The sequence below is a fragment of the Crocuta crocuta genome, unplaced genomic scaffold (assembly GCF_008692635.1).
Source record: "Crocuta crocuta isolate KB4526 unplaced genomic scaffold, BGI_CrCroc_1.0 scaffold645, whole genome shotgun sequence".
Lineage (NCBI taxonomy): Eukaryota > Metazoa > Chordata > Mammalia > Carnivora > Hyaenidae > Crocuta > Crocuta crocuta.
In genome coordinates, this window is record NW_027530190.1 from 1581096 (window position 1) to 1596856 (window position 15761).

At 41.7% G+C, this 15761-nt stretch overlaps 1 protein-coding gene across 5 annotated transcripts in view; it reads right to left on the reverse strand.

The window, feature by feature from the left end:
- The window catches only part of CAST (calpastatin), a 103311-nt gene extending 95811 nt beyond the window's left edge, over positions 1–7500 (reverse strand). For 2 of the 5 annotated variants that reach the window (XM_077765217.1, XM_077765213.1), the window contains exon 1: positions 7355–7499. In XM_077765217.1, the coding sequence (XP_077621343.1) occupies positions 7355–7429 (75 nt within the window). In that variant the 5' untranslated portion in view covers positions 7430–7499. Of the gene's footprint in view, positions 1–6825; positions 6934–7354 lie in introns of those variants that run through there. The other 3 variants (XM_077765214.1, XM_077765216.1, XM_077765215.1) reach the window with 3 other exon arrangements.
- Between the last annotated feature and the right edge of the window lie 8261 nt (positions 7501–15761).

Sequence of the window (15761 nt, forward strand, 5' to 3'; positions counted from 1 at the left end):
TGCATTCCATTCTCTGACAAACTCTGATGGGACAGAAAAAGCACGGATGTGAAAGGCTCTGTGATCTTGAGCAAATACTTTAACCTTTATGTTTTCTACTTATAAAATGAAGCTAATAGTACCTAGCCCACGGGCTGACATATTTCTCAAAAAAGTTGATGTTAATCAGGAGCCTGGCCCATTGCCTAGTTTAGGATACAGTAAAAGTTATTCCACTCCCTTGTTTTTCTCTGGCATCAACCTGATTGTGCTGAATTATGAAATAGTAAAATGAATAAGAGATGCAAGCAAAGGATTAAAGGTTTCATTTTCTAAGGCTGTGTTAGAGCAGAGAATTTAGTCTTTTATTTTTCATAAGTATAAAGTAACCAGGTTCATCTGATATATTTTTGTTTAGTATTTTGTCTCTTATGGTTGTATATTCTATTAAACTCATATTTATATTACATCTATGGAAACAAAATACACAGGGAATAAAGAATTCATTTTCCAAACAATCTACACCAAGTTGGTCACAGGCATGATACTTAAATGTGCAATTCTCCATGTTTTAAAATACTTTGGTACTGCTGATGGGAATGTGAACTGGTGCAGCCACTCTGGAAAACAGTATGGAGGTTCCTCAAAAAATTAAAAATAGAACTACCCTACGACCCAGCAATTGCACTAGTAGGTATTTATCCAAGGGATACAGGTATGCTGTTTCAAAGGGACACATGCACCCCAAGGATTAAAGCAGCGCTATCCACAATAGCCAAAGTATGGAAAGAGTCCAAATATCCACTGATGGATGAATGGATAAAGAAGATGTCACACACACACACATACACACACACACACACACACACACACTAGAGTATTATTCAGCAATCAAAAAGGATGAAATCTTGCCATTTGCAACTACGTAGATAGAACTAGAGGGCATTATGCTAAGCAACATCATTCAGAGAAAGACAAGTATCATATGACTTCACTTATATGAAGACTTTAAGATACAAAACAGATGAACATAAGGGAAGGGAAGCAAAAATAATATAAAAACAGGGAGGGGGACAAAAACATAAGAGACTCTTAAACATGGAGAACAAATAGAGAGTTACTTGAGGGATTGTGGGAGGGGGGCTGGGCTACATGGGTAAGAGGCATTAAGGAAACTACTCCTGAAATCATTGTTGCACTATACGCTAACTAACTTGGATGTAAATTAAGAAAATAACTGAAATAGAAAATAAATAAATACATACACACATAAAATACTTTGGAAGGGAGAGGGGTGAGCGTGTGTGTATGTGTGTGTGTGTGCACTCACGTGTGTGTGTTTTGGTGTGCTGGGAGGGCTGGGAGCTGAATAAAAGAAGAGTGGCACAATATTACAATTTTGATAATTATTGCAGATGAAGGGTAGGTGAAGAGTTCATTATATCATCCTCTCTTGTGTGATAAAAAGTTTTGAAGTTAGAATTCTCTTATCTAAAGTATATGTATCTCCCTAGAGTCACCCAATGGCAGTATCCTCCCCATTTCACTGGATTTTCATACTGAAAACTCCAAACTCACAGTTATAGAATAGAGTTTATTTACTTAAAAAGAATCAGTGCATAGCCACAGTGCTAAGTGTTGTAGGGTGAATAATTTCTTAAGAAATATAAGTAAATAAAATGTCTGGCTTCTAATACAAATATTCCTGCTCCTCTAAAAGCATGTGCTATTAGGATAACCTTCTTTGGGGTTATCATATAAAAGACACATATTAAGGACACATATAAAAGACACATATTAAGGACACATATAAAAGACACATATTAGGTATGGCTAGAATTCCAAAATCCCGATGTTTCACTTAAACTCCATGTATGCTTTTCCCAACATTTTAACCTTATCATGGATATGCCAAGATGACACTGTTATGGCCACAGCTCTGTTTGTCAGGTTTTCAGAGGTAGCATCAAATTCAGAATTTTCTCTAAGTCAAAGAAGATGTCATGAGAATTTCAATAGTTACTTTGCTGCTTTTGCAGTAGTCATTAGGATGCACTTGTAATTTTTATCTACAAGAAATGGAAGAGAACTGAGTACATACAATGCTATATATTCAAGTGTACGTACATAAATTGAATGGGGATTTATTTATTTACTTACTTTTTAAAGTTTATTTATTATGAGAGAGAGAGAGAGAGAGAGAGCACAGCAGGGGAGGGGCAGAGAGAGAGAGAGAGGAAAAGAGAGAATTCCAAGCAGGTTTCACATTGTCAGTGCAGAGCCTGACATGGGGCTTGAACTAACCAATTGTGAGATCATGGCGTGAGCCCAAATCAAGAGTCAACACTGAGCCACCCAGGCACCTGGAATGGGAATTTATTTTTAATGGCGTGAGAGTTGTCTTTTTTTCAAGATAAAAAGAGTTGTGGTGACGATGGTTGCACAAGATAGACATGGGATGCCTGGCTGGCTCATTTGGAGGAAGATGCTACCCTACATCTCAGGGCTGTGAGTCTGAATGCCATGTTGGGTGTGGAGATTAGTTAAATAAATAAAACCTTAAAAAACATGAATGTACTTAATTCCACTTAACTTCACCCTTGCAAATGGTTAAGATGGTAAATTTTATGTTGTGTATATTTTACCTCCAGAAAAATTGAAAACACTCACATAAAAAATAAACCTCAAGAAAAAGAATAGGGGGGGCAACCAGGTAGCTCAGTCAGTCAAGCGTCCGACTTCAGCTCGTGTCTTGATCTCATGGTTCATGAGCTCAAGCCCCACATTTGGCTCTGTGCTGACAGCTCAGAGCCTGAAGCCTGCTTCAGATTCTGTGTGTGTGTCTCTCGCTCCCCCATCCTGGCTCACACTCTGTCCCTCTTTCCCTCAAAATAAACAAACATTAAAAAAAAATTTTTTTTAATAAAATAAAAAGAATAAAGATGGGCTTGGGGTGCCTGACTGGCTCAGTCAGATGTGTTCGACTCTTGATTTCAGCTCAGGTCATGATCTCATGGTTCGTGAGATCAAGCCCTGTATTGGGCTCTGCACTGATAGTACAGAGCCTGCTTGGGATTCTCTCTCTCCCTCTCTCTCTGCTCCTCTCCCACTCATGCACATATGCATTATGTGCACTCTCTCTATATATAAAATAAATAATAATCTAAAAATACAAAAAACAAAAAGAATGAGGATGGGCTTCTCTGAGAAGTCTTATATTATACCAGACAACCTACTCAGAACTAAATGCCTATCTATTCACCTTAGAATCTCAAATGGCCACCCACATTTCCACCCCCAGCAAGCTACAGTACCATTCTTTAAAAAGCACTTGGGAGAATATAATTAACTTTCTGGGAAGTGCCAAAACTGATTAAAGAACAATATCATCAGATGTTAGTCCTAATTTAAAAGTCTTATAGGCAATGGGAAGCAAACCAATTTAGAAACTGTCAACCAAAAGAGCAAAATTGTGTCTAATCTCCATTCTCCAAAATACTCTAAAGCCTGTGGACTTTCTGGAGACTCTGTAATTTCCATTCCTTACTCCTAAAAGTTACTGCATTTAAATGGTGTGTCCTGCCATGGAAGGCTTGTGACACTCTTCCCAGTCTGGCCACAATGATGGGGCCTCCAAAATGACTGGGCTCCTTGATCATGCTGCCACTGGGCTCATGGGTCTAATTAGACTAAGAAACACCTTTAATTAGCATGTCCTAATCAAGTCAACTTATGACACAAGAATGTGATTACTGTCAACCAAATTTACTCTCCTTCCTGCTTTATCATTATGATGTTCACCAGATGTTCTTCATCTCTATCTTTTTTCATTGTTATTGTTTTTGAGTTTTTTATTATAACCACATAATTCTTCAGAAAATAAGATCAATGACTTTGACGGTATTTGGTGTTGAAATATACACTGTAATGTGTCATCGACTAGCTTAAAGGTGACACTCCCTTAAACAAACATCATAGATACATCTTTTAATTATTTTATCTTATTCTGACTAAATTTTCAAAGTTAGATCATTCATGGGGTGTATGGATGGCTCAGTCAGTTGAGCGTCTGACTCTATTTTTTAGTGTTTTATTTTATTTTATTAATTAATTTTTTTTTTGAGAGAGAAAGAGAGAGACAGACAGCATGAGCAGGGGAGGGTCAGAGAGAGAGGGAGACACAGAATCAGAAGCAGTCTCCAGGCTCTAAGCTAACTGTCAGCATAGAGCCCAACACAGGGCTCGAACCCACGAACTGTGAGATCATGACCTGAGCCTAAGTCGGACGTTTAACCGACTGAGCCTCCCAGGCTCCTCTCTGGAGCATCTAACTCTTGATTTCAGTTCAGGTCATGATCCCAGGGTCATGGGATCAAGCCATGCATTGGGCTTCTTGCTGAGCACAGAGCCTGCTTAAGATATTCTCTCTCTCTCTCTCTCTCCCCCACTTTCACTCTCTCTCTAGAATAAAAATAATGTAGGTCATTCACAATCTTTTTCAGTAAAGGATTCTAGTAAGGATATTATTTATAGGATATTTGTAGATATTATAGGATTTACCAGAAGCATTTTATTTATATATGACATACATGACAAAATACATATATACTATTACATAAATTATATATTTATATATTATATAATTATTATATGATAGTATATAACATTATTTTATATAGTATGTAATACTATATAATTACATTATATTACATATTATATTATTGTATATTATAACTTTTATTGTATGTATGTGAAATATATATACATTATAAATTGCCTCTGTGGACCTTTAAAGGATTTATGGGTGAGCTTTTGTGTATTTGTGTGTGTGTATTTTGCTGAGGGAAAATGGTCTATAGCTTTCTTTAATTCTCAAAATGATCTCTCATCACTCCCTTGTAATCATCAAACAAAAATGGTTAGGGAGTCATGTGTACAGCTATATAGTACAATACTGTAACCCTTAGCCACTCATGCCTATTTAGTACCTGAAATGTAGCAAGTATGAATTGAGATGTGCTGTAAGTAAAAAACAGACACTAGATTTCAAAGAATATTAAAAAAAAGATCTAAAATATTTCAATGATTTGTACATTGATTATATGTTGAAATAATGTTGAAATATAGTGGTTAAATAAAATATCTTAGGGTCGCCTGCGTGGTTCAGTCAGTTAAGCATCCGACTTCAGCTCAGGTCATGATCTCATGGTTCGTGGTTTTGAGCCCCGCGTCGGGCTCTGTGCTGACAGCTAGCTAAGAGCCTGGAGCCTGCTTCAGATTCTGTGTGTCTCTCTCTGACCATCCCCTGCTCATGTTGTCTCTCTCTCTCTTAGAAATAAATAAAACATTAAAAAAAATAAAATAGGTTATTAGCATTAATTTCACCTGTTTTTATTTTCCTAATGTGGTTACTTGGAAATTTTTAAATTACATATGTGGCTCACACATTTCTATTAAGTGGCACACTGGTTTGGGAAGAATCAATCGAAGCTGATCACAGACAGTTTGCTTATTCTAAGAGAAAAAATAAAATTATAGTAGTTCCAAATTTGGATTATAAGAGAAATTTTAGCAAAATGTTAATGTCTAAACATAAAAGTGTTAAAAGCACTAACTTAAACTACATCAAATATTCCAGCACAATTTCTTTTAGAGAACCATGAATTTGGGAAGAAAAGTCTGATGTTAACTCTGAAATACTGCCATCCATATTTGCAGATAATACATGTGCATTATCTACACAAGTAGATAATAATAAATGTCCTAAAAGCCTTAGGACAATAATGACTCAAAATAAACTTTTGCTTTCAGCATATAAATAAGATGTTACACTTTAGAAGCCCAGAAAATGTAATGGGAAACATTTACAACGAAATATCTTAAGATAGATAAACTATAATCCCCTACCCTTACAAGTAAATGGGTATGGTACTTTGATCCATGAATCTTATTAGTCCTCATCAACCCTTATTTGGTGCCTATTATAACTCTCATTTGATAGATGTGGAAACAGGTTCAGAAAGGTTGACTTGTTGATCTTTGATAAAAAAAAGAACTACTGTCTTATTCTCCTATGTGCTCTTGGAGGCCAGTACTGGGCTTGGCACATAGATGCTCAATGAATGGCCATTTGGCTGATCAGTGACAATTTACTGATTACAATATAGGGCTTCCCTCTAAAGAGTGTCTGATTACAAGAAATTGCTTTTCTTAATAATATCACATGCTGAGAGGTGTACTTAACTACGTTTTTGAAATTTTCACATAAATTAATGGGATATAACGATTTTGATTCTCACCTAGCAACACAACTTTTGTGTACTTTTTTGGGAATAAAGTATAAAACAGCTCTCTCTGTCTCATTCTCCACAAGGGTCTTGATCTCAGTTGCTGTTGCTCCTTGGGAGTTTGGGGTTTTCTCTTTGCCCTCATCCTGGCTGCCTCTCCTCCTCCGTGTTGGAAAATATATGTCCAAGAACATTTCTCTAAAAGTTTTGAGTTTTGCTTACAGGTTAGAAACCCTAGACTTAAGCTCTTGAGAGCTGAGTTCATCCAGGAATCCGCATCCAGGGAAGGAATTCCTCCAGCAACAATTCCTGTCCCATTCAACTTGTGAGCCTAGTTGAGCCTCGCGCAGCTGCCCACATCAACTCGCACGCCCGGGCGCGCTCGTGCATACCAAAGCAGGGTGAGTCTCGGCCTCTCCCGGAGCCTAACCGAAGTCCTGAGAGGAGGTCTCACCTGGTCCCCACCCCTTCCCCAACAATATTTCGCCCGCAACCCCGGAAAGGCCAAGCAAACACATTCCCTTCCCGTTCCTGCCCAGGCACGATCGCTCCTATTTACCGTCTTGTACCACCAGCTTGCGAACGCCATGGCAATAATCGGTTTGCTCTGAGCCTTGCGGCGAAGGGCCCGCCGGAGACGCGGAGCGCGGTACCGAAGGGAGAGGGTTCTCACTTCCCTGCTAGGAGTGGACTGGCTCTGAGCGCCGCGAGCACTGNTTAGACGGAAGAGAGGAGCCCACTGTCCAGTTAACCCACCCCACCCACTAGAGGGGTCTCGAGTGAACTTTTCCCCCCCTCTCATCCCTATCCGCATTTACCCACCTCTCATCATCCAACTTTTCCCGGTGCGGGCACCCCCTGTTGAGCTCGCGCCACGCCCAGCGCACTTGGCCCCAGCCCGGGAATAAGCTGCCACCACCAGCCACCTGCCCCGAGGCGGTCACTGAGCCCCGCGCCCTTCCCCGGCCTGGGAGGGGGCGCACGGGAGGGAGGCCAGACAGGCTACGCCCAGAAAAGGTGTCCCGCGGCTCTGGCGCCCTGGTCCTCCCGGCGCTCAACCCCGTGGTTCCCGCAGGAGCGCCACTCACCTCCTGGGTTTGGCGGGCCGCTGCAGCGCGCCGAGGCCGCGGGGAGGCCGCGGGTTTCTGGCCCGGCTGAGACATGGCAAGGCCGCTGCAAACGCTGCCTCTGCGAGGGCGCAGCGGGGACTAGAAGGGAGGGCCGGGCGGGGAGCTCTGGGAGGGAGGAAAGGAGCAGAGGGGCCGGCGGGCGCGCCCGTGAGGCAGCTTTTCCGACCCAGCCCTGAGCCAGCGCGGGGGCTCCCCCTCGCCAGGCTGGGTCCTCCCCTTCCTGCGCGCAGCTGGCCGCGGCCCCCTCTGTAGCGGTCCGAAGCTCCCGGGCTGAAACTTAACACCCTCGGCCCCGTATCCTCACCCAGGGATCCTCCCCGCTTCCCAAGACTGCACTGCTCCCTTGGGTCGCAGGAAGGAGGGGTTGGAGGTTTCAGGGTTCCTCCTTGGACTTGCCCAGACTTAGCTTACAGTTGTGCAACGGGAGAACGGGACCCGGGCGTGGCCTGTCTACGCCTCGACCCTTAAAAATCTCCAGAATCAGACACTTTGGCTGCTCTGTGCCCTGGTTTAGTTTGGAGGAGAATTTAGCGACTTAAATCTGCCCCAAGCCTGGACCGCCTAGATAAGGAAGCGGATCACAAAAACCAACTTGGTCTGTGCGTGTGTTTGTGTAGATGTGTGTGTTTGTGTAGGTTGTGTGCGCGCTCCTGTGTATATTTTATGTCGTCTCACTTTGGTGGTTTTTTGAGGGGTGGGTGGGGGGCGCAATTTAAAAGTTTAGAAACGTTTTATAGGTAGGAAGCCCTAGGTTCCAGCCCACACCGAAGAATAGCCTCCAGTTTAAACCCTATAGCTTTTCTGGATCCTGGCTGGATTTTGTTTCTGAGGCTGAAGTGTTTTTTTTGGCTTTGGCTCATCTTAAACAGCACTTCCTGGTTTGAGCCTGGAAGTGAAATATAACAAGCCTGATTAGAAAAAGTTCATCTGCTGAGACCGTCGCTATCGGTTGCTGTGGATTTGTGATCAGACCTGACAGAAAAAAACCTGTCTCCCTGTAGTTGACATTGACATTTTGTGTCTGGTGGTGACCTCTGTCTGCAGCATTGTGTTTTAGTCAGTTGGAGAAAGAAAAGCCAGATTGTAGGAAAAGATTTCTCATGCTACATTGAGCTTGGCAGAATGAATTCTTGTTTCCCTCTCTTCTCTCATTTTTAGGGATTTTGACTTCTTTTACTGGCTACTTGATAGGGGGGAGGAGAGAGGGGTGATTTAAATGGATTTCCACTTAAACAGTTTTTTTTACCTGTTACCTATGTGTCTAGTAGTTCCAACAAATAGGCTACATACAGAGTGAGTATTTATACCTAAAAATGTTACGACTTTGACAAGGGGTCTAACATTGTCCATTCAAGGAAAATCAATTAGTAGCATGAATTACATTCATAATTGGGGAAAATATGTCATAAGCCAGAAAAAAAAATGACTTTATGGTTGCAACTAAACACCTACAGTAATTAAAAAAAAAAAAATCAAAACTAATAGGGGCCAGGTGATAGGCAGTCCCACCTGTGGGCCCAGGAACTGAAACATTTCCTTACTTCTGAGCCTAGAGGGCTTAGATTCAGGTTTTAAAGTTTATTTATTTATTTTGAGAAAGAGAAAGAGAGAGAGAGAGAGAGAGAGAGAGAGAGAGAGAGAGAGAGAATCCCAAGTAGGCTCCATGCTGCCAGCACACAGCCAGACGCCAGGCTCAATCTCATGAACTGTGAGATCATGATCTAAGTTAAAACCAAGAGTTGGGATCTTAACTGACTGAGACACCCAGGTGTCCCAAGGTTCAGGTTTTAGATCACTAACTACATTATTCTAACTCTGAAAGACAAATGGTTGGTTTATTAAAATTTGAGGTATTTTCTAAGAGTATTTAAAATAGAACTTAGTTAGTTTTACACTTCTCGAAAGTTTCTCATTTAAAGTACTGTAAAAGAAATTGCAAGAAGTGATATAAAGATGAAAATACACATTCCCTGCCCTCCAGGGACTTAGAGTTTTGCTGAAGTCATATGGCATTTGTAATGCACGATCGTTTGGGTGACACTGATCAGACATACAGGTATCAATAAATACAAATCTGTTATGGGAGTTTGGGGTTCTGTAGGTTTTGGTGATTATAGGAAGGGAAAGGAGGCTTGTGTGGACTTGCTGGGTGGTGGCTATGGACAGAAGAGAGATGGGGGCAGTTCAAGAAATATAAAAGAGCCTACCTGCCTGGCTGTAGCTGCTGGTCCAAATTTAGGAGTAACATCCATTTATCAACTTACTATTTACTGAACAGCTACCATGCTATGTAACATAATTGGTATCAAAATCTACAAGAGATAATGACATTAGCCTTTAGGCTTTGCTTGAGAGTTGGAACTCATATATGCACAATTGTGAGCTAAGCTGCATTGATGACTACGAGTAAAGAAGAATTACAAATAAGTTGAAGAAAAGGATGAAGTTTTCACTGTCTCTTGTAGTCTGTGAGAAATTTGAACTTTGATACCACACCCAGCATTTGCGCATCTCAGGGAAGCTCGTTTTAAATATATATGGCAACTTGTGCTATATTTTTATTTGAACATATTTTAAGTACCTCATTCCTTTACTCAGTAACAGGGTGACTGCAATGTGTCAGACTCTGTGGAGGTACCAAGGACATCACAGTCTAGGAGGAAAGACAAATACAAAGACAAAGATAAATCCACCACTACATGACCATGAGATAAGAGTAAGGGCTGCCACAGATATTCTAGCCACTATGGGACTTCTCATGCTGATGGACGGGTGGCTGGCTGGGGAGGAGGGGAGCTCAGGGGCTGCTTGAGTGAGCTGAAACCTCTCCAAGTAGCCTCCACGTTTTATGTCCTTCATCCTTACTACTGCTTTAGCTGTTCAGGAGCCCATGACTTCTCATCAGGAAGCGTGTAAAATGAGAAAAAGAAAGACAAGATGGAGTTTAGAGAAGAAGCCAGTGGAACCTGAGAGGGAGCTACAGAAGGAAGCCGTAAAGAAGTGAGCACCAAAGGCCAAGGAAAGAGAAGCTTCTAAAAGGAAGGGCTGGTCCACAGTATGAAATTTCACGTAGGGGTGCCTGGGTGGCTCAGTTGGTTAAGCCTCTGACTCTTGATTTCAGCTCAGATCATGATTTCACAGTTTCTGAGTTCCAGCCCCTTGTCAGGCTCTGCCCTGACAGCAGGGCGCCTGCTTGGGGTTCTCTTTCTCCTTCTCCTTCTCTGCCCTACTCATTCTCTCTCTCTCTCTCTCAAAATAAACATTTAAAATTGCACTCAAAAGTTGGGTCAGACCATGTATGAAGAGTGTCTATTAGATCTGACAACTGAGAGGTTTTTGGTAACCCAGCCAGTGGGTAAGATTGAGGAGGATGCAGAATAGTTTTCTGAGGTACTCACGGGTTGAATAGTCCCCTTCCTTCCGATGATATTTCTTTCTACAACACCACATATTTCTGAAATGGAAGTTACCTCCAGAAAGCCTGCACCTTCTGGCTGGTGTCCAGGTGCCTGCTAGTCCCACAGAAACTTCCCTGTGCTATCTGCCATCTTTAGACTCTGCCAGGTTTGCTCCACTTCATAGTGACATTTTCCTGAGTAAGCCAAAAAAAAAAGAAAAAAAGAAAAGAAAAGAAAGGAAAAGAAAAGAAAAAAAGAAAGAAAAAGAAGCATCCTTTCAAATAGCTAAAGAAGTAGGAAAAATACGCCAAGGTTCAGAGCTTCCTTTCCTTTATAACGTGTGTATCTGAGTAGGAACTTCATAATTCTGACTGTTGAATTATCCAGAAGGATGGCTACAGTGGTGAAGCTCTGTGATAAAGGAGATGAAGGTATGCTAGTCAGTAAAAGAATACATTTAGACTCTACAGGAGCTTGGCCAAGNATCCTAATGCCCAATGTGGTGGCATTAGGAGGTGAGGCCTTTAGGAGATGATTAGCTCATGAGGACCGAGCTCTTGTGGAGATTAATGCCCTTATAAAAGATGCCCCAGGAGAGCTTCCTTGCCCCTTCTGCCATGTGAGGATACAATGAGTTGTGCACAGCTGGGAAGGGAGCCCTCGCCCCAACGTCCTGGCACCCTGATCACAGACTTCCAGCCTTCAGAGCTGCGAGAAAAACATTTCTGTTATGTTGTGTAAGCTCTCCAGCCTGTAGTATTTTTTAAGTTTATTTATTTATTTTGAGAGAGAATGAGAGAGCACTGAAGTAACAGAGAGAGAGGGAGAGAGAGAGAGAGAGAGAGAGAGAGAATCCCAAGAATGCTCTGCACCAGTGATGTGGGGTTTGAACTTACGAACCATGAGATCATGACCTGAGCCGAAACTGGACGCTTAACCACTGAGCCAGCCAGGCGCCCCTTTTGTTATAGCAGCCTTATGGATGAAGACACCTTGCTTCTCAGATCACAGTGGGCTTGTGTATGGGTGGCCGATGGGTAGCAGGAGGGAGGAAGAATGGAGATGGAAGGATGGAGGGACTGAGGATGAAGAAAGCAAAGAGAATAAGCAGCAGATGAAGTCATTTTTAGTTTTCACTGTTACCGAACAAGAACTTGCGTCACACACATAATACCCATAGCTAGGCCCTCAGGTTTATTCATCCTTTATGTGCCTGCAGATAGTAAAGCACCTGCAAAATACCTTCAGGCCTTGTTCTTAAGCCTGTTTCTTGTCAGCGTGGACCAAAGAGATCATACCCCCTTGTCAGGGCTTTATTAGGGAGTCCTCAAGGGATCAACACCCGTGGGAGGCAGGGAGGGACCCACCCGAAGGGTGGGTCAACAGAGAAGTTGAGCTGGGGTGCAGACCCAGTAGAAGCTTCCCATAACCCTGCAGGGAGTGACCACCAGAGCAAGATGTGGTTGGGAGCTGGCAAGAGAGGGCTGAGCCCTTAGGAGCCTACATCACTGTTCTTGGGTATGGGAGGGGGTGAGGGAGCATGGCTTCTGGGGAGGGAGCAGCATCTCCACATACGCTGCTGTGCAACCCCTAAAGGAGGTGAGAGAGGAGGGTGGTCTCCTGGGGCACTCCTAGGAGCTGGAATAAGGGCTCTTGTATTCCTGAAGGGGATTCAGGTAGCTTATCACACCTATTACACTCCTCAGGGCAATAGAACACCCTAAAACTTGGCAAATAGTATTGAGGAAGGAATTACTATCACCAAAGTATGCTGTCACGTTGCTATATAACTAAACATTAGGTCTGAACATATTACCCATTTAATTAAATTTCTCCCCCTTTTACAATGACTTTTGGCTTCCAGAGGGTCACTGAAGAACAGTTTATTTCACAGAGCAGCCATGCCATGAATACTGCCATCTAGATACATAGAAATGACAATTTTAAAATTTGACTGCAAAGAATGGTTTGAAATAAAGGGAAAATAAAATTTTTATTTTCTAGTTTTATCTAGTGGTTTTATTTTTTTTTTAATTTTTTTAATGTTTTATTTATTTCTAGGAGAGAGAGACAGCGTGAGCAGGGGAGGGTCAGAGAGAGAGGGAGTCACAGACTGAAACAGGCTCCAGGCTCTGAGCCGGCAGTCAGCACAGGGCCCGATGCGGGGCTCAAACCCAGGAACCACGAGACCATGACCCAAGCGAAAGTCGGACGCTTAAACGACTAAGCCACCCAGGCGCCCCTGTCTAGTGGTTTTAAAGCAAAAAGCACACACACACGCACAAAAGGATTGCTCTGTAGGTCCGGCAGCAGACAGGAAAATAAGTATAAGACACCCCTATTTGGTAGGAAGCTATAAGCCTTCTGCTGTCTTCCGCCTTCCTTACTAATTCCCTTAGGTTTGTGGCCCTGCATCCTCGGGGGTATGGGTCCCTGAAAAGAACTCCGTTCTAAGTCAGTATACTGTTGGGGCCAATAACTAACTAGTGCTGTATGAATCATCTCTCTTCCTTGTTTACATTTCTTGCTGGTTCCTTATGGCCAACAGAATGAAGTCTGGATCCCTTAAAAGGACTCCCAGGGCGTGCAGGATCTGTTCTGGGCAGCCCCAACTGCAGCTCTGTTCCTTCCTAGGGCTGTGCTCCAGGCATACCCTCCTGCTTTCAGACCCTGGAGCATTCCTGGCTCTTCCCAGTTCTGCCTTTGCTCATTTTCCACACCCTAGAACACCCCTCCCTTCCCTTTTCCAAAGCACCAACTTTTGGCAGCAGTGCATTACATTGTAGCTGCCTATTGTCCATATCACATCCAAGATTCTGATGGCCCAATCCTAAATGCAGCTTATATTTAAAGAAACAGTGGTCCAGGGGTGAGTGCAGTAAAGATTTTCATCTTTACTGTAATCCTTTTACTGCAATTGAAAATGCCTGAGTGGGCACATAATCTGAACACTCAGCAAAACATCTTTAAAAGTCCTTTCCCTTTTTATTTTTTAAATTTTCATTTTTAATTTTTAAAAATGGTTGTTGTTTTTTTTTTTTTTGAGAGAGAGAATAAACAATGTGAGTTCATAAGTGTGAGCAAGCAGAAGCAGGGCAGAGAGAATCTTAAGCAGGCTCTACACCCAGTCAGAACCTGATGCATGGCTTGATCTCAAGACCAAAAGACCATGACCTGAGCTGAAATCAAGAGTTAGATGCTTAATCAACTGACCCACTCAGAGACTTGCCCCCATCCCTTCTCTTTCTATCTTACTTCCATTATTTCCCCCATGCTCCAAAACTTCTTCTATAAACCCTCCAAAACCAACCAGAAGATGTTCTTTCCTTTTCTTGTTTCCTTCTGTGATGATATAATTCTTCCGAATGCCCAATGGAAGTGAAGTCATTGTGCATATTAATGTGTTCTTTGATCCCTGTCATACTGTTTATTTGTACTCACTACTAGACTTTACGATGAAAAGGGTCATTTCACGTAGGCACATTGCCAGGTTATCTTGAAGTTTTCTCCCCCCTTTTTTTTCTCTCCTTAGGGAGGGGACCCTACCACACTAGACTTTGTGATGAAAAGGGTCATTTCAGTCTTATTCATAGAACTTGAGATTATGCCTGGCACATAATATGTCTTCCCTAATCATTTATGGAATGAATAAGAACATATTATTGGTTGTTTTCCAGGCTAAACTTCTGTCTTCAAAAGATGAAAGACATAGACTGAGGAATTTAGGAAGACATTCGAAGTTGAAATGGTCTCTGATCATATAAAATCAGAAGGTCAGGAGAACTGTCTAAACACTCAGTGGTACTAACTGTATTGAATGGCTCTCACAGTTGATAATGACAGAGTAAAGAAATAAAAAACATATGGTACTTACTATATATTAGAAACATTTTAAAAAATTTAAATCCAAGTTAGTTAACATATAGTGTAATAATGATTTCAGGACTAGAATTTAGTGACCCATCATTTGCATATAACACCCAGTGCTCCTCTCAAGAAGTGTCCTCCTTAATGCCCATCACCCATTTACCGCACCCCCCCTACCCACCTCTCCTCCAGCAACCCTCAGTTTGTTCTCTGTATATAAGAGTCTCTTATGGTTTGGCTCCCTCTTTGTTTTCATCATATCTTTGCTTCCCTTTCTCTGTGTTCATCTCTTTTGTTTCCTCTACGTAGAGGTGAAATCATATGATCTTTGTCTTTCTCTGACTGACTTATTTCACTTGGCATAATATACTCTAGTTCCATCCACATAGTTGCAAATGGCAAGATTTCATTTAAGTTTTTAAGGACTTCGCATAAATGTATGTATATTCATTCATTGCACCCTTATAAAGTAGGAAACATGTTATATGAGAGGAAACTAAGGCCCAGAGAAGTTGAATAATTTGCCCTGGGTTACACAGCTGCTAAGTGACACTGTTAGCATTTGAACCAGGTAGTCTAGCTCTCTAGCCCATGCTCCTCATCACTTCTCTGTATTTATTCTTTGCTATATATACAAAATTAAATTTGTCATGGAATTTAAAATGGAGTGTTTGCATATGGATGGGATGTATAATGCCTTGGGGTGGAGGATTGAGATTATACTTTTAGCTATCTGTTCTTCAGAGTGTTCTTGGAAAATATAAAAATAATAGTAGCCAGTTACAAAAGACTATATATTATTCATTTGTGTGAAATGTCAGAATAGGCCAATCTACAGAGACAGAAATTAGATTAGTAGGTGTTTAGGTTTGGGAGAGCATTGGTTTTGAGGATAGGAGGGCGATGATAAAGGGTTTGGGGTTTCTTTTTGAGGTGATGAAAATCTCCCAAAATTGACTGCTGATTTACATGTCTATTAAGATACTAAAAACAACTGAAATTTATACTTAAAACAGGTGAATTGTATAGTATATAAATTATATTTCAATTAAGCTGTTATTTAAAAAAAAAATCTTTCTTATAAACCTTGTCCTTAACAT